The 19,807-nt window shown below is 35.3% G+C and overlaps 2 protein-coding genes and 1 non-coding gene across 7 annotated transcripts in view; 1 reads left to right on the top strand and 2 right to left on the bottom strand.

The window, feature by feature from the left end:
* Positions 1–748: 748 nt before the first annotated feature.
* On the bottom strand, positions 749–830 carry TRNAL-AAG (transfer RNA leucine (anticodon AAG)). The gene has a single exon. It is a non-coding gene; the product is annotated as a tRNA-Leu (tRNA).
* A 647-nt stretch (positions 831–1,477) lies between these two features.
* LOC110838698 (leukocyte receptor cluster member 8) lies at positions 1,478–14,237 on the top strand. Of its 3 annotated transcripts, none has more exons than XM_087357113.1 (14): positions 1,478–1,633; positions 2,140–2,276; positions 3,942–3,999; positions 4,205–4,316; positions 4,403–4,600; positions 5,061–5,526; positions 6,131–6,274; positions 7,019–7,318; positions 7,740–7,883; positions 8,014–8,302; positions 8,439–8,573; positions 9,260–9,458; positions 9,544–9,751; positions 11,220–14,237. In XM_087357113.1, the coding sequence occupies exons 2-14, from the start codon at positions 2,194–2,196 to the stop codon at positions 11,380–11,382; spliced, it is 2,499 nt and encodes an 832-aa protein (XP_087213239.1). In that variant the 5' UTR covers positions 1,478–1,633; positions 2,140–2,193; the 3' UTR covers positions 11,383–14,237. The 3 variants fall into 3 exon arrangements, with proteins under 3 accessions (XP_087213239.1, XP_021937853.1, XP_087213240.1); XM_022082161.2 differs by having other exon boundaries at positions 1,479–1,640; XM_087357114.1 differs by having other exon boundaries at positions 1,479–1,640; positions 11,112–11,363.
* Pka-R1 (protein kinase, cAMP-dependent, regulatory subunit type 1) overlaps positions 13,938–19,807 on the bottom strand; it is a 62,583-nt gene continuing 56,713 nt past the window's right edge. For all 3 annotated transcript variants that reach the window (XM_022082165.2, XM_087357127.1, XM_087357126.1), the window contains exon 7: positions 13,938–19,544. In XM_022082165.2, coding sequence (XP_021937857.2) covers positions 19,460–19,544 — 85 coding nt within the window. In that variant the 3' untranslated portion in view covers positions 13,938–19,459. The remainder of the gene's footprint in view (positions 19,545–19,807) is intronic.

Below are 19,807 nucleotides of genomic sequence, written 5' to 3'. Positions count from 1 at the left end.
GCATTTCAAGATCTTAAAATAATTATACTCATATCTAGAAGAAATTAGCTTGCCTGTTTTTAAAAGGATAACTAACCAACCAACCAACCAGTTGACACACTTTGAAAACCATACCTAACGGTAAATACAGTTAAAACAGATGAGTGGACTTAAGTTAGCATATTTTAAAATTATACTGAATTATCTCAGGAAAAAAATGTTACATTTTAGTCAATATCCTATACGTGTTATGCTCACAAGAAGTTATAAAGACACTCAATAAATTTTGTATTTCTTTAGTAAAAATCAAATAAGCGGTTAATATCTCTGTGTTAGCACATGCCACCATTCTCCTACCAAATGCATACTGGAGGCTTTTTCAATACATATAAAATGGCATCTTGAAGCTGATTGCTCACTTTCGTCTAATGCAAATATCTAGAATGTGTTGGGTTAACAGTTGTTCACCACAGCTGGCATGGTGCTGACTTTACTTTTATTAATTTATGCAAGAATGAAGTACTGTCTTAATAGGGTTCTGTAACTTCATAAAGAATGGACACTTCTAATCTTTAAAAATCACATTTTTCAGAAAATCCATTGATTTGAGTATTATTATCAAACTATACGATTTTAAATTACAAAGTTAAGGCCTCTGTTGGAGTGAGCAACTGACGACAGAACTTAAAATAAAACCTTTTCAATTCGATTCATACACACAAATCTAATTAAAATGGAAATTAGATAACGTTAAGATTTAAATAAAAAATGGCAGCGGTGGGATTCGAACCCACGCCTCCGAAGAGACTGGTGCCTTAAACCAGCGCCTTAGACCGCTCGGCCACGCTACCGACATATGTAGCTTACCATTGACTCCAATTCACCTATTTTAATTAGAAACGGTTTGAATTATCTTACATAGTATCTTGTAAACACAATATTTACATGTCAGATTATGTGTAACATTGTAATTATTATAAACATATGCACGTTTTATTGTTCAGGTTAACCAACAAAAGTTGAGAATGTTAATTCTTAGCTATTATGTAAATGTAACAACTTGTTCATTACCCGCAAAAAAATAAAACTTGATGACACCAGATATTCTGAATTTCCGGTGACATGTTTGGTATGTTCCAGTCATGGATAAATCGTACTTTGGCTTCCTATCAGACTGATGCTTTTACGTATGTTGCCATTGACAACATTTTTGAAACGTTGAATGTGTTATCTGTGGATGAATACGAGTGAAGAGCCTTTATGCTTTAATAAAGAAAATGTACCTTCATTCAGTACATGAAAACCCTTTACTATGAAAATCAATGTTATGATAAGGTAATAAGGAGCACTGTTTCCATGCTCACTTCATTTTGCACAGTTTGTACCACAGACGATCTACATTTGTTTATTTGATTATTTGTTGGTGCTATGTCATATGGTCAATGCGCACGTTGGTAAACTATGTCCACTTCCAAGGAGGCAATGCCGCCAACACATAATGTTGCAATTTTATGTTGGCAATAGCATTAGTCATTATTGACGAAAGTCTGATTTTCAAGTCAATTGTTCATGTACGAAGGTGTCTTTTGTTTTTAATTATTTCAGTCGAACTTGAATAGATATCACTATAGCGGACGAAGAGACACATTTTCAAGTAAGATGTGAGTACAGTGCTGTCTCTCTTTGTTAGTGGGTGAACAGCTTTCTAATGTATTATTTTATGAAGTTGTGAGGAAGAAAATGGCGATTTTATAAAATACCCCTTATTTACTGTTTGTTTTAATAAGGATCTGTCAGGATCACTTTTACTTGCAGTGTGTTAGTGTTTGGTTATAAAATCACTAGTATATATTAGTTTTAGAATCCTTGCCTGTGCAAATTGTAGCTTTTATTATGACAGTACTTGCCATTCATTATTATTTATGATCTATTGCGTGCAATTGTATAATGGATTACAGGTTTCATCTACCGTATGGGGGTTGAGTTTCTTTTACATATTTATTGAATTAAGTGTTTACAACTAAATAAAGATTTCGAAATCATTGTGACTGTATACTGTAATTATATTATTATAATATATTTATTATGATACAATATCCGCAAAGAACTCTCAGCAGCAACATAACCAAATTTTTTGTACTTCATTGTGGATATTTACAGAAACTTTGCTTCACATTACTTTCAATGATAATACATTGATATCAGCTGAACATAATGGGAGACAAATGCCAGAACCAGCAGCTCACAAACCCGTGGCAGTATCCTCCACCATATGGAATTTACAACCCTTATGCCAAGTAAGAATTTACCATTGTTACAATGTTGAAATCAATATTCTAATGTAAATAGGATACTGTTTGATTTGTTAAGAAAGCTTAGAATTTTTCCATCGGTTAACCTTTAAATTCCCATATCCCCCGCTGGCCCAAATTAAATCCCACAACTATGCTGTACATGTTTTTTGACGTAAATACGTCTATACGGAAGGGTCATTCGGCAAACAAGGGAAAGGAAAATGTGCAAGATCCATATAAACAATGTGTTAATATGGATTGACAACAATGGTCAGCTTGCGTGCATTGTTATGTTACCTAGGAAACGTCATCTGTTTACTCGGCATTGTTGTTAATATTGTTGTAATTAAAGCTAATATATAAACTTCCTTTCTGTATAGATGTATTTACGTCAGATTCTCCGGAACCGTGGTTCCACTGTCAATTTTTGATAAAACAATGTAACTGTATTGTGATGTTATTAATGTATTTACCTTAGGAATGTGAATGCATTGTGTAAACATCCCTTTTCCTTGAGAGAAACTACTAGAATTCTTTGTTCTTACTATGCATGCACACAAAAATAAGTTCATCTTTTCTCCCCCTAAAGCAGACTCGCATTTGAGGGTGTTTTGCTTGGTACAGTTTCCAGCACACAGAAATGCAGCCCAAAATTTTGGACTTTATGTTTTGAATAATTTCTTTGGACAGGACATGTCTAGAGCTGTTTGTCATTTACCAGTTGCTCGTCTTATGCCCTACATTAAAACTGGTGCATTGAAGACTTTCATCTCTTTACTTTTGTTACTCTGTGGAGGCAGATTGCTAGTTGCTTGCAGGTTGTACTACTGACAGCAGTACTGATTTCATTCCCCCAATAATAATGTGACCACAAACTGTGCTAGGAAGTATTTGGAGTATTCAGTGGAATAAGAATCCTTGATATAAGGTGTTGCATTCTGACAACCTTGTACCAGTCTAATAGTACTACTGCTTCCCATATGAAACCTTCTAGAATTTGTTGCTTCAGTGAAACCCAAAATTGAACAATAACAGGTATTTAATTAAGTAGAATCCCTATATGTGTATTTGTAACTGCACTGAAAAATAATATTATAATCAGCCTACAGATAAATAAAAGAAATATATAATAATATCTCAGGACCATTTATCTACTTGAAATCAGTAGTTCAATTGTGCCCTTTCAGATCAAGTTATTGAAATGCTTTACAGCCTTATGCTCAGTGTGTATTTGAACATTACAGCTTATAGCCAAAAATAAGAAGGTAATTCCCAGTTACAAATATTAGATGTTAGTTGATAAGGGAGGCTGTGTAAAAATAATTATAATAGATAGAAAAGGGCCCTTTTGAGAGGAAAACTCTGGTCATAGCCTTGAATATTTTGTTATACAGTGAGGGTAATTCTTCTTTAAAATGGAGAGTAAGTAGTTTCACCTGATTGTGAATTGGCAAGGACTAAGGATTATTATTTACCATGACCTTAAATTTTGTGTACCTGTAATATTTGGGAAAATGTGTAATTTGCCAAGTAACTGCTGAAGAAACTGAAACTATATGAAGATTGTATTAAAATATATATTCACATAATGGCTAGGCCTTAGTGATAAGATAAACCTCTAAATAGATTTTATCTGCATTGTTACTAATATGTTTTGTTTCATTGTAGTCAACCTTATGGACACACTGGATATGGCCGTCCAGGGCAATATTTCTATGGTTATTCAGTGAGTATTACTTTATATATGTTTAAAAACCTGTGTTAAATTTCTTTTTAGTGAATTCTATTATTGTTGTTATTGGATCATATTCTAAATTACAGTTTTGAATCTGAGCTGTGCTATGTATAAATCCAGACCAGCTGTAATTGTTACATCTCCATGTTCTATCAGAAACATTCTTTGTTATGTCATAATGTGCTTACTTTTATAGGGAATGGGCTATAATCCAAATGGCCCACAATGTCCAAATGGACCAAATAATCAGAATGTCCCTCAAATGCAGGGTATGAATCATGCAATGTCTAACAAGTCTTTTCCATCAGGTATGTAGTGACACTTTATTTTGTTCTGAAGCTATGACTTGATCCAGGAGATGTCTTGTTTTGTTACAGTTTGTTTATGTTTGCAGACTTTGGTCAACAGAACAGTGCCATTTCAAATAATCCACAAGATTCCAATGACAAGAAATTAGGAGATCGTAATGACTTGCCACCTCTTCCTCCTGGACCACCACCACCACCACCTTTAAGTGGTCACAATTACTCAACGCCTGTGCCTCCCGGTACTTCTCTACTTAGGCCACAGTTTTATGGCCAGACTAATAACAGTAAGTATATGAAGGTTTTCTAAGTGAATTATAAAATGCTTCACAAATTACATATTTAATTAACACTGTAGTAGTAGCACATGAAGGTTCGGTGCCAATAAAACCAAAGCTATCATTGGATGTGATCCTGAGCCAATTGCAAAGACAATTCTGTAGAGATGTGGTTACAATTTTTATACCCCCTCCCCCCAAACCTGGGAAAATAGCATTGTGTCAAGGAATTTGGAGATTGCTTGACATGTTTCTGTACATGTACAAATGTCAAAACACATTCTCAGTTTCCTGATGTGTTGGTCTAAATTGTTTTGCAAATGCGTAGAACAGAGGCTGGCTGGTGGGAAGAGTCTGGAATGTCTGAAATTTTAATTGGTTCTGTCATAATATTTTTTAATTAGTTTGAAATATAAATTATAATTTATATAACATATAATTGTTGTACTTTTCATGTGCTGTGTTACAGCTTATAACCCAGTCAAGTTTAATCTTGCCAATAAGAAAACTGGCCTTGGTTTCAAACCATTCAACAGTGGTGGTGGGAACAAGAAGAAACGCAAGAAGAACAAAAATAACCAATTCAACAATAGCTTCAACAATTCCATGGTTGGAAATAGTCCATTGTTCTTGCATCCACCTCCTCTCCCTCCTCCTGAAGCTGCCCCACCTCCCTTTCCACCATTGCCACCACTTCCACAGGAACCAGCTCCACCTACCCCACCAAGCGAAGACCCACCCCAAGATGAAGGAATGGACCCAGGCAAGATAGTAAAACCTATGGAAACAAATGCTGATACACCATTTTCTGTCACAACAAAGACTCTAGAAGAACGTGCCTCGGCTGCTGTGAGCAACTCGCAAACCCAGCAGAAAACACTGTCAACTCCCACTGCCCCTTTCAATCCTTCTGGTGATTGGCCAGAGAGCCTTAAGTAAGTAACAGGTCTTTACAGTGTGAACATGTTTGAAAGATTATACACAGGTATTAATTTCACTTCATAGTTTATCCATCGTGAAGGTATATATTCATTTTAGTCCATGGTGGCATTCTTTTCACCCTTTTGTCTCTACTGAACCCATGAGGTAAAAATCATGTCTGGCAAAATGTGTGTGTGTGTTGTTCCTCAGGCACTTTGGTCTCTTACTGACAGTTTCCAGAGAGTGCACACATTTTACAGCCATGGCCATGTCTTAGAATAGTTTCTCTGGGATCGTTGAACATTTTCCATATCATGCAACTATATGGTTAATGGAGCTTCAGTTTCTCTGTCTTTGTACTTCATTCACACCAAGTTTCCTATTAGCACTAGCATTAGAATGAACTTCAATTGCTCAAATGTCGAACAAGGACGTGCCATTTTAATTAACAAAGGAATCCTGTGTATCTGGGTGCAATAACACTACAATAATGCCATCTAGCTGCATAATTACATACCACTGTGTTATATTTTAAGAATTTTCATACATAGGTTGAACTGGATGCTCTTCAATGAAGGAAGTTAATGGATGCATTCATTGTGATAACCTTACTTGCAGGAAATACGTGAATCGTTGTTATGCCAAATGTGTGGAGAATGTGGACAAGGACCAGGTAGAGATAATACTTAAGGGCAAGATTACAAGGGCAGCCAACGAAGGTTCACTCTGGATTAAGAATTGGGATAATGAGCCCCTCCCGAGGTAATATACGCATAATAACAGGCATAACCAAATCCTCTTGAGCATAAGAGCTGCATTCACATTCTTGAATACAACATTTTGTGCAGTCTTGTGATGACAAGAAACTGTTATTCTTTCACTAATTACTACTATTATGAGCCACTGACAAAATTAAATTACACATTTTGGCTTGCTTCATTCCTTCAATAAGTTCTTAGTAAAGTGAGTGATTGTGGGGGATGATGGGTTTGATTCCAAGCAGAAGCTTGGATTTTCCTCTTTATTATATCTGGAATGGCTCTTGGGCTGATAACAGCATTTTATCCAGAGGGTACTAGGTTGTTGTTTTGTAGGGGATAAAGTGACCTCAATTTATTGCCATGGTCTAGAATGCATAGAGTATTAGATTGATCCTTGTAAACCCTAGTGGTGTGGTACTAATGCATTTTTTGTTTTGCATGTTAGCTGTACATCTGTTGTGTGAATGCTGAACAATTTCAGATAATACAGGGATAACTTCATGAAAATAAGTTACAGGGGATAAATGCATTTCTGGTAAAATCATTCTGTGACATTTTAAAAATTTAGAAGTCAAAATTTATTTGATCAACAATAACCTAAGTGAAATAATGTGGATTATTTGGTGGATGAGCTGTGGTTTGACCATCTTTCTCCCATAACATTTACAGTTAAAGTGAGTTGAATAAATGTAGACAGTTCAACCTCATATCTTTACAAAAACTAAAATGCTTAAATCTTTTCCAGTATACACAGCGAAAGGAAGTTTATCGAGATCAAGAAAACTTACCCAACATCTCCTGATCTCAGTGGTTCGAGCTCAACACCACAGAAGCAACAGTCTGGAGGACGAGGCAAGAAATCAGGCCTGTCGGCTGCGATGGGATCACGGTTAGGAGTTCGAAGTTATAGGAGAAGGTCTCGGTCGAGAAGTAGGTCAAGAACAAGGTCGCACTCCAGGTCTCCATCACTAAGCAGGTCAAGGAGGAACAGGTCAAGGTCCAGTGACAGTTCACGCAGTCCTGTTCGTCGCAGGCGAACTAGAAGGTAAATGAACATCTGTTGGATTACAGGTTGTGAAAAGGCTTTAACAGTATTTTTTAATGTAAGAGTAATTTGATAGGGTGTGATATTTGGTCTCTGACTAAAGGAAGAACAGAGATTGAACATGTTTGGGAACAAACTGCTGAAAATTATATTTGAATCTAGGAGACATGAAATGACAGGTATAGAGAAAGTTACATAATAAATAGGTATGCATTACTGCCAAATTAATGTAAATTTCATATAATGTCTAAATTAATGATACAGAAAATTCATTATTTGGTCTGTTATTAAACTTTGGTTCAGTCCACTTAAGATCCTCTTTTAAGGCAATTCAAACCAGTCCACTTGTCACACTGTATATCTCCCTGTCTTTGAGTTGATCTTCAAAGCAATACAAAGTGTTGCATGTTACCTTGTTTAGTGACAGCTCATCAAGCAGTGACGAGAATTTCAAGCCCCTTAAGGTAACAAAGAACCGCGGAGGAAGTCGAGTTGCTGATAGACTTTCCCTGAAGGGACGAAATGGAAATAAGAACAAGGGAAAAGGAAGACAGAACAATAAGGGGTGAGTTTAGTTCTACATAAATTGTAGAAAATGTACTTGAAATTCCCATTCTTGTTCATCTTAAGTGAACACTGCATGATTTGTGGAGCATTTACATTATGGTGTTAATGGAATTATATTTTGTTGACAGGGCAAAATCTCACTTTTATTCAGAATTTGGGTTAAACAGTGATGAACTTGGCAGCTCAGAACGTCTCCAGCAACGGGCTGCAAGATTCAATTCTAGTTTAAAGAGCAACATGAGCATCACATCAGTTTCACCAATCACACCACAGCGTCGCAAGAAACCTTTAAGCTTAGTCACCACCATAAATAATATGAATATCATTGAGGATTTGAATGGAGATATAGACTGGTCAGAATTTCATGTTGTAGGGACATGTCAAGATATTGAGAAACCCTATCTTCGACTCACTTCAGTAAGTCATTTTCCATATTCATAATATCTGATGTTTGAACTCCAAAATTACTCATTGGATTTCAGTTAAGTTTTACCCAGTGGCTTCTACTGAAAACTTATATTTTTGTTCACAGTATGCGATTATTTACTTTCAGGCCCCTGATGCTTCAATAGTTCGACCAGTGGATGTTTTAAAAAGTTCAATCAAGAAAGTGAAAGATCGCTGGGTAGAATCTCAGGATTATTGCTATGCCTGTGATCAGATGAAATCAATCAGGCAAGATTTAACTGTAAGTAGAAATTGCCTTTCAACACACGCCCATTCCACTGCTTGCTTCTGGCCATTTTTAAAGTAGCATTTCAAAAGATATAACAGCATTAACAACTCCTCCACACACCTGAGTAGTCTAAATTCTCAGATGTTCAACTGAAGTGCCTTATCACTATTTTCACTAATAACTAAAGATTTGGTCACTCTTGTCACAGTTGTGTCCAGATTAGAGTTACTACTTGCAATTAATACCTGAATGACTTTTGTCACATATAATCAGCAGTTGTGCATTCATCTGCTTCCATCATATTTCACTTTATGATATTTCTGGTTTTTCATACCATCTAAGATGGGAAATATTGGAAATTTGAGTTCATGGTATGTAGAAGAGGGCAGTACATAAAAACAGAGGCTTCATTGCTGACAAACATTTAAAAAATATAGGAATTGGATACAATTGGTTACTGAAAAAATTGGCATGACTCCTACTTGCCAAAGGCACATTACCAAAACTATTTCATGCAATGAAATTATAGGTAAACTGTGAAATGGCATAGGATAAGATCTGTGTCCGGCGTTTGTGAATATAGTGATGTACTTTATGCCTCTAACAGCAGTGAATTTCATGACATACTATAGGAAGACCTTGAGTGATGCAGTTCATTAGAAAATTTACATTTGCAACTGAGAATGTGTATTTAACAGGTTCAAGGGATTCGTGACTCATTTACCGTGGAGGTATATGAAACACATGCAAGAATTGCTCTGGAGAAAGGAGACCATGAGGAATTTAATCAGTGTCAGACACAACTCAAGATGCTGTATTCTGAAATAGGTGGTGCCAACAGGCTGGAATTCACTGCATACCGCATCCTATACTACATTTTCACCAAAAACACTCTTGGTAAAGAAACATTTTTTGGAATTCATTATTTTCTCACCCATCAACTTAGTAAATGTTAATTTTTTCTTCTGGATGTTTATTTCAGACTTGACTACAATTTTGGCATCACTAACTCCAGAAGACAAAACTGATGAATGTGTGGCCCATGCACTAGCAGTACGCTCAGCCTGGTGGCTGGGTAATTATCATCGCTTGTTTAAACTTTACACGGAAGCACCTCGTATGGCAGGATATCTGGTTGACTGGTTTGTGGACAGAGAGCGGAAAGCTGCCATCAAGTGTTTGATTAAATCGTACGTATTATACAAGTTTATTCCTCCCATTACTATTGAAGCCAGACTTCTGTGATCATAGATCCCATGCCAGATTCTCAGTAAGACATACATTCTTGTATACTGAAATGGTTCTTGACTGCAGTGAAAAATAGTTGCAACTTAATTTAAATTACTGTTGCAATATACCAGTTTTTAAAATGGCTACACATGGACCAAGTGTCTACAACCTCTTGTTGATCTACTTCCCATAAGGTGAAATCTTCCAGGAAAACAATGTCATAATTCATTTTAAAACTCAGGCATATTATCTCTTTTTTCCTCCATAAAAATACAATTTCAATGAAGCATGAAATTTAGAACTTTACAGTTAGACCTACAGTTCTGAAGTATCTGAACCCCTTGACAAATATTAATGGTTCCCCCCAGAATGGTCACTCATCAGTTTCCCTTTCTCTCTAACTAGAAATCATGAAGCAGGTCCTAGTCTGTTTACAATAGTATGTTGGTATAATTTTAATAATTACTGACATATATATTCACTTATTTATGGATTACACACTTTTTGTGTTGTAATGGTTAGTATAGATTGTGAATTAAATAAATGGATTTGCAATATTTATTGCACACTTTTTGTGATGTCTGGTAATGTTCAAATTGTTGTATCAAAAAACCATCTACATTTATGATTGGTGATCTTTTTTATATAATACCATAAACTAAGATCTTGGCATCTCAGTTTATTTTGAAAGTTATAGAAAGATATACTCCATAACAGCATCCTTGCCATATTTATACCACATAAATTAAATCGTTTTACTACTACTACTATCACCACCACCACCATTGCTACTGCTACTTGGCACACTGTTTAAGAGTACATGCAGATCTCTGTGCTAATGTGAAACAAATTGATTTTTTATAGATTTGCTAATGTATTACAGAAAAATTATTAAACAGTAAAACACATTATCTGAAGGAGAGAGATGGTTTGTCGGTGATTTCAAATCTGTATCTTTTGGAAATATGTTCTATAAAATTTTAAAATTAAGTTAATCACATTAAAAAATTAACATGATTAGATGCTTCACAATCTGTTCTTTTGACTAATATTATCAGGGTGATTAAATCAAGAAATGGAGATGTGAACTAGCAGAGAATAGGATGAATGGTGGGCCTTTGTTAACATGGTCATGAACCTTCATGCTGTATACACATTTTCATAACCTACTTATTAACTGTTATTTGCTCAAATTCCCTGTAATAAAATCTTGATAAATTCTAAGTATGTATGAAATGTACATGGTCGTGCTTCAGAAACATTAGAATCGACAACTATGTAAATAATTGAGCTCTAATCTGATATTTTGCTTTGTTCCAGGTTCGAGTGTGAGATGGTAATTCCTTTGTTTCTTTTCAGTACACTTAATGTTGCTCTGTAGGGTCTGTTAGTTGTCTAATATTGTGTCTCTTGTGTTTGTGATCTCAGCTATCGTCCGTTTTTGCCCCTGAGTTTCGTGGTGCAGGAATTGGCTTTCGATTCGGATGAGAAGTGCTTAGAGTTTATAACACCATTTGGCCTCACATTTGAGGATATCCAGCGGACCAAGATTGATTGCAAAGCTAGTCTTGCAGCTCTCAACACAGTGTGAAATGTTTGGTTGTAGGGAGGTCCCAAAGGGTTGTTCACATCTTCATATTTCACAAATGAAACCCTTCATAATTTTTCACTGCCATTATATGTTGTCACTTATTTTATCTACATAGACCTGTAACTGGTCATTCAGAAGCCATGGGAATATTATTTCCTGTTAATCAAGTTGTAATTAAACACAAAGAAGCAACATATTTTTGTTGGATATTTCCTGCAAACAAGGACAGTGGTGTGATTGTGTAATGAGACATTTTCATACATGTCCCAGTGAGAAAACAGATGTGTACATACTTGATAATCATGTGAAGACAGCACATTCCATGCATTCATTACAAAGTTTTGTGAAGAGGACAATTTCTTCCTGCAAGAAAATTATGCTAGTTCGATCCAGCACAGGAAATGTACAGAATTGGAAGAGAGTGGATTCAGCAGAGGTTTCAACTTCTAAAGTCAGAATATTCTGACATGAATATAAAATTGTAATATACAGAAACTACTGAGGTACATGTTTACATCTTTGAAATTGCAATTTATCAGGAATGCTAGTTATTAACATACATTGTTTATGAAGTTTGGAAGCATGAAGAGGAACATGCCTATTGAAATTTGAAGTCCTTCAGTCCACAAGGGAAATTTCAAATGGAAAATGTATGGTGAAGATCAACAAATTATAAAACAAAGTTGAAGAAATTCCTTTTTAGAGGCAAGTCACAACCAATACAGGATAGGAGGGAAGAGGACTTCAAAAGAGATGGATGCTACCAATAATCATCATAGTACAGATAATGGATTCCAGTCAAGTTGCACATGAATTGTCTGTTATCTAGTTATTGTTTCAATGCAAATTTTATGCTGTGCTACATCCATTGTTTCAGAAGAATGGCATTTGGATGAATGTATGGTCAGAATTTGCTTTTGGAACAAAACTGTATGGTGCTTTAAACATAATTAGCTACATTGACTATGTTGAACTTGACAAATTTTGGATGTAATCAGGAACAGACTGTCATGACTACATTCAGATTTGTTGAGAGGATTGGCAACGCATAGGTTCTTTCACTTGCTCTTAGAGATCCAAGTTAATTTAATTTGAGTTAGGAGACTAATGTTACAGGAATACTACCCATCAAGATATCATCTTGCAGTTACAGGAATGTTGAGCTCTGGGAGTTTGAAGATAGAACTAATGAAGAAGATGTGGAAAAATTTGATAGTTGAGAAGAGTTAAGAGCACTTCACTGCACTAAGGTTCCTAGACATGCTGAAGAAACTGAGTTGACATGTAGTGATATAAATGGGCCAAACCAAAATAATTTCTCCAGAAATGTTGATGGCAGTAAACTGTAACGACATATCCTGTCTCAAAAGTACAATCCCTTAGTAGTAGAAAACAAATGGTCACATCAGAGAGGAAAAAGCATATGAAAAGGAGGCAGATAAAAAGAGTGAAATGGAAATGAAGTCAACACCAGCTGTGGAAAAGAAAATATTTAAATTCCATCAAAAGGTCAACCATACCAAAATTAACACATTTTGCCATTTTATCTCTAGTACTATTTCATCACCACAAGAATACAGTATCATGGTTTACTGCTAATGGTTGTCTAGTTATTCTTCTAATAATTGAGCCCTTTGTCAAGTTGTCTTGGTGTTTTGATAGATTGTTGATCATCCACCTAAGAGGTGTTTCCTTGTCTTCTGTAATGTCATTTAGATATTGGGACCTCCCATCATGTCCTGCCAGGCTAGTTGGCATTTTGCAGCAGCAAATTTGACTACTACAGGATCAAAGCAGAGGTGAGCTTCAAGGATAGATGGGAAACGTGAAGAAAGGAGATACATCACCAAGAGTAATTTCCTAGCAACATGAATTTCCATTTCATCTAGTCTGCATAATGGTGAGGAGACCATAGCATTCCCACAACACACCCAAGGGGTAGAGAAGATGGCAACACTGATGGGTCTCATTTCAACAAATTTAATCTTAATATCATTTTTCACTTCTTTGTCTACTTTATCCCTCTTCCTTTTTTCTAGCCTTTCCTTCATTTGTTTTTCGCTCATCTTATTCACCAGCTATGTCATCTTTTTAGTTTTCTCTTTTTTGCCCAAAAATTAACTTAATTTTTCTTTCAGTGTATATTTATATAGTGATGGAAATATATTTATTATATAAACTGATATTTCTGCTGCTAAATCAAAGTTCCACATGTTGCAGTAACAAGCAGTTTATGATGAAAGTGGGGTATTAAGAGAAACTTTTTTTATTTATCTAGGAAAAATAACAAGCTTGAAGGTAATGTGTAACACAACTTTCTAAGTTTTAAGTACTCTATTTGTGATATTGGGGAAATGGGCTTGTGTCTGGTCAAGATTTCTTTCACTGAAGTTCTGGTTCTAAAAAAAAGTGTGTGCATATATGTATGCACAAACACAGACATATTTCACATTTTTTAAACTGGATATATCAGGATGTATGTGAGGATATGCACATTGTACCTGACAAAACCTGTGGACCTGTTGAAGTATGAAGATTAATGGAAGTACAAGATGAACAGATAAAAATCTGGAGGTACCCTTTATTTTCCTATGTATTATGCACATTATGAAAAGAAATTATTGTATCAATTCATTTTTTAGAAGTCTTCAGTATGTTTAGCAATTCCTGTGTTCTTATGTACATATACATCTGGGGTAGTAATAAATAATGTTAATGTTTTATCATGTTCAGTCAGAATTTTTGTAGAATATTAAATTCCAACTTGGTAGTATGGAAGAAAGTCAATCTCTCCCCATGTTAACAGAAACATTTGCTGTTACTTCTTTAAGAACAAATAAAACTTTTAAAATATGCGTGACTAGTCTAAATCCATTCATACCTTAATAATAATCATTGTCATATGAACCTATAACTCCTAGATTAATAATGTCATTTAATGTATGTATCAGGAAGAGTAACAACAGAACAATTAGATGTGATGCACTCCACATGTCTACATGTGATTAACCATTCTGGAAGTAACCACCACTCCATCAAAACACCATTTGTAATGGAACACAACTGAACTGACAGCAGAGTGGATTGCCTATCCCTTCTTTCATAAAGCCTCCAGTTATTGTCATTTTTACCCTTGACTCTGCTAAGGCAGCAAATCTGAAGGAAAAGGCAGCACCCAAGGACCAAATGTAAGGTGGTGGTGGTGATCAGTAAAAGAAATCTACAACAGATTTGTATAGCATTAGACCTGTATTCAGGAAGTACATATATTTAAATCTCTACTGGGTCACCACCTTTCCTGATCCAAGGTTTCTGTAATATTCTTTAGTCTATCCACGCAAATACTGGGTATATGCCTTCCAAATTCTGATGTGTCACAGTTATCTTCATATCTCAATCAGCACTACTTAACTTATGCAATTCAAGCAACAGAAGTTAGTGAAGAATTTTTGCTAACAGGAGGTGTTCTGCTAGGCACCGTGGTCTAACCTACTGGCTTACTATAGCAATGCCACAAGAAACTGCTGATTTTCAACACCTCTAGTTCCTATCTGAAACATATTTAATGTTATTAAATTCTCATGAACATGCCATAACACTAGGCATGGCAGTACAAACTGGACCATGGTGAATTGGTTGGGGATGCATGAATTCAGTCAATATTCAAACAGACCTTAAGCGTGGTCTCTCATGGATCAGCAGGTAAGCCTGAATTGTCAATGATACCTGTAGTGTTAAGTTTCATTCACTAAAACAAGTGGAGTGATTAGTTAGGGCCAATAAATCAGAAAGTGGAACAACCTAGAGAAAAATCTGTCACAAATTTAAATTCCACATAGCATAATGTTCTCCCATTAGGGAAATTTAAAAGCTGCACAACAAGGTTGAAACTAACGAACCACAGAAAATAAACACTAGTTGGTTTTATGTTCAATTGGATTTTCATATATACAAACTTGCTTTATTTGTTTAGCTGCTTATACTTTCAAAATAAAATACACATTAGATCAAATGAGTTTTCTTGTTAGTGCTGTATTGAATTGCATCAACATCTGGACAATATATACTTTCTATGACAGTGTCACTAGGGGGCCAACAAGTCATTTCAGCTCTCAGTTCATGATATATCTACCAAAGTTAAGTAATCAAATTCTACTGTCCTGCATTTTGGATTTTTCTTTCATATTCTGAATAAGTAATACATTTTTGCACATTCAGTAACAGGTCCTTTGTGGGATCATCCACACCTGACTATAAAACAGCTGAATGTATCTAGGATAAATGTTTTTATGAATGCAGCCAGTGTCCTGATATTTATCCCTGAGAAAGTGTTAACATATACAACAAATACTAACTCTTCAACTGTTGGTGGTGATACCAACCAAATTGTACTCAAGTTGGCACATGTTAATTCCCCACTAACCTATACCTCATTTTGGAAGTGGTAAAACTCTACCTTACTGATTCTTAGTTTATTTAATGAAATTTCAAACTGCAAAGGTCATATGCTATCAAATTGGATAAAAGTGAACTGAACCATATCTGTAGTAATGGTCCAAGGTCTGTTTTATATTTTAACCCTATAAAAAAAGCACAGTGGTACGTATATGTATCACATGCTTCAATATTCACTAACTCTTCAAAATGTTAAGGTACTACCTCAGCACAATTATCCACACTGCAATCAACTAAATTGAGTTCCACTTAAAATATTAATGATGTAACAAAAACAGGACGAATGTGTTCATTAAGTAAACTGTTTCTTGTATTACAAGAATCAGAATTTGGTTATTCCTAGATTAACAACGTACTTTCCCCTCTTCTTTAATTCAACATGAATACAAATTTCATTTAGCTTTTAACACTGCTATCAGTGTTCATTTCTCATTTCCAGAGGCACATATACATATATACTGGAAATGGAATCTGTACTTTTAATTCAGCACTTGCTGGATTTATTATCTGAAGAACTAGATAAAGTTTAAACACATTCAACATCACTATTATGTCTTCTCAGTACTTTCAGACCTGTGCACATCATGCTAGACATCTTTACCATTACTAGCAGAAAACAGAATGACTTTCTACTGCTCATACATATGCAAATTCCCCCAGTGACAACCTATCATCAGCCCCATTCTTAACATGATACAATTACTACAGCCTTCTAATAATAAAAATGCTCAAATAATTAACCACTTACAATTAATTAATTAATTATGCAAATGATTAACTGATTAACCAACTTTGTTACTATAAGTATCAATGACCTTGTTAACAAATTAATACTACTATATAATTTGAATTCTGATATTATGAAAAGTTGGTTATGGCATTTTTCAAGTAGGCAATGCAGATGGGCACTGATGGACAGAGTGGTTAGTGCTCAGACTTACTCAAGTTAAACAATGAGAACTGCTCATAAAACAGTATACATACATGTCATTAACATAACATGTATACCTGAAGCTACATTTTAAATTAGGAGGTTAAAATGGCAGTGTTTTATACAAAAAGAAAAGGAAATAAAATAAAACAATGGCTAAAGAGTCAAGCCAAACTGTAATGTTTATACAGGCATCATAAACCAATACATAGTTGTGAAAAATATATCTACATGTAGGCATGTATAATTCTGAATATTAAAAGATCAACAGATGAAATAAACTTGAACTGCCTGTTTGTTGCCAAGACTTTTGTATAAGAAATTCATGTTGTGGGACTCAAACTAATGTTTCTTATTTTTTTAATTACAGTATCAGTTACCTAAACCATTACAGAGCACAAAGAGTGAATAACATAGCACTGTATAAATATAATGAATAATAAAGTGGCAGCATTGGCCAGATCAGTTATGAACATTTGTGTCTGCTTTATAATGCTATGGGCAAATGCCACCTGGTAGTGGGCAGAGGCAAATAGATTATACTGGGTGTGGTGGGAAATATAAATACAAAAGTCAATAACACTTTTTGAATATGTACAGCCTTTGAAGTCAGGGATCAAATGGGTTAATTCACTCTATCCATCTGCCTTTATAGAAGTGTGAATTCAAATTTGAATAAATACAATCCAATACAGGAGGTGTAGACCTATTTGCAAGATCACCTACTGGGAAGTTCATACAACCTTTCAAAATGCATATTTTCTCTTCCAAAATAAATTCAAGCTCTATGCAGTCATGTTTCCTTCACCTTTTATCCAAAATTGCCCACTCCTCCATTTAAAATTCTTGATGATGAAAAACAGATCTTTAAAAAACTTTGGCAGGTGTCATTTGAATTATAGGTTTAGAAAATTACCAGGTACTAAACACAGCATCCACCAAACCCAATATTGTCTCTGCACTTTTCTTTCTATACAATAAACTGATGGTACTAGATCCATTCTTATCTGTTTCTGCAGAAACAACAAATGTATCTCAGCATTTTCCCCTTCTTTCAATGGCCACACACACACAATTGACTGTTTCCCTGCCAATGAATTGAACAAACAAGTCACCTGGTTTGTGCCAGGCCTGCCAAAATTTGATCCTGACATTGTGAAAATAGCAAAGTAATGCAAAAAAATTTACCTTCCAAACTTTCTATCTTGTACCATAGGCAAACTGAATTTCAAAATTGCCTGGCAATTCCTGCACAGACTGCAGCAGGAGGCTAGGCAGTAAGAGTGATTACTTTATGCATAGACCAATTACATGCTGGTTTATGTTGGATGTTACTGTTAATCCAGACTGGAAGCATGATCCTACCTCTTCCTTGAGCCAAAGCTGTCCATAGTTTATACCATCCTAAATTCAAAAACAGATACTCAGATATTTAAACTTAATAAATTGATCAGAATTAGTGGGAATAATTGAAACTACTCAATGTTGTCCTTCTCAATCACTTACTGACTCCATATGAAGCAAGGAAATAATCACCAAGCCAGAAACAAACTTTCAGTCGGTGCAGTTTTCAAATTAGTACAAGAAACTTGGCAGTCAATACACTCTGGACATAAGAGGTCCACAGGCAAGGAAAGAATGAAGAACTTCTTGTCATTTAAAGTTAAATGTAGTTCAACATTTCTTAAGACTGACTTTTTAGATTTATGAGAATATCCAGAGAATTAAGGTCAACAAAAGTGAAAATTGTTGATGTACACAAAGGAGCTAAATATCAATTTCAATATATACTGTACATTTTTTCCCTTTCACTGACAATATGCGCGATGGACTGTGAGACCAGTGAAGCATACTGGATTCAACGGATAAACAACAACAGATTCATATACCTTCTACTCCAATCTGGAGCATAAGAATTCTGCACCTAACTCCCTTGGCATTTTGCACCTGAAACTGGGGCACAGACACATACATCACACCACTGGAAATCATGATGTACAACAAAACTGGTGGTGTTGCTTGTTGGTATTTCATGACTTCTATATGGTAGACAGATTGAATATTATCACCACTGCAATGGATTCATCATGGATCAATTGTATATCACTCCCTGAAGACAGGATCTGATGACATCATACCCATTTTTGTCATCTGTACAAATGAATTGTCTTACACCTAGAACAAACTTAATGAAGAATCATAGACACTGCCTGAGGCTAGTGCGTTCTGCAGGGAACTGACATCCTATTGCAGGTGGAATGGAGTGACAGTATACAAATTTGAGACAGTCATCCTGATCCTGCCCAGCCCATACTTATAGTTGGTTGCACACCCTACCAAGGGCTAATGTCAGCCATAAGCCATCACATCACTTGGCTACCATAGAACTGTACAACAATGTATCAGTTTTATTGCATGCAGACCTCAAGGCTCCTAAAAAGGTTCTAAATTTCTTATATCTCCTCTTTATCTTATGCCAAACCAATTTAATGTGACAGTATGAGGGTGTGCAAGAAGAACCATATATTTGCAACTGCTGACTTTGTTAATGCATTCATACATCTGCTGTGTTCTGCATAAAGAAAGAAAGAAAGAAAGAAAGAATGTTTCACCTGCTCTGGGGCATATAGCCACAAGATGTTACAAGCTAAAAGAGCTACATTACATAGTAATAGATGTATCTGGCCCTCGTTACACAGACAGAGACACAAAACTGTTGTATTGTGTGATATTTCTCTTAAGGATGTCTGCACACAGTCCCAGCACACGTTCAAACCTGTAATACGACAACATGTGCAATTAAGTGGTATTTCCTCAATAAAATTAACATTTATTTTCAATGCTAAAAGTTTCTTACTTATAGTTATCATCAGATAGGTACCAGAACAGAAATTGTAATAAATGACCATGTACAAGTATACAAATTGTAAAACAGTGATCCTATTCCAACAATTATGTTAAATATTTTGTGCAAGGCTCCCACCATGTTCCCTTCTGTAAAAAAATACCCTGAAGGTAATGATTAAGATTCTGGAAGTA

The sequence above is a fragment of the Zootermopsis nevadensis genome, unplaced genomic scaffold (genome assembly GCF_977971745.1).
Source record: "Zootermopsis nevadensis isolate Lab colony 2312 unplaced genomic scaffold, Znev_1.0 Znev_ptg000028l, whole genome shotgun sequence".
Classification (NCBI taxonomy): Eukaryota; Metazoa; Arthropoda; class Insecta; order Blattodea; family Termopsidae; genus Zootermopsis; species Zootermopsis nevadensis.
Note: the sequence above shows the minus strand (reverse complement) of the source record. Positions and strands in the feature narration are given on the sequence as shown.

Bases quoted from the DNA above. Each gene is read 5' to 3' on its own strand.
- LOC110838698 (XM_087357113.1), top strand. From the start codon at position 2,194: ATGGGAGACAAATGCCAGAACCAGCAGCTCACAAACCCGTGGCAGTAT. The intron at 4,000-4,204 runs GTGAGTATTACT...TTACTTTTATAG, and splicing joins AATATTTCTATGGTTATTCA to GGAATGGGCTATAATCCAAA. The intron at 7,884-8,013 runs GTGAGTTTAGTT...TTTTGTTGACAG, and splicing joins GGAAGACAGAACAATAAGGG to GGCAAAATCTCACTTTTATT.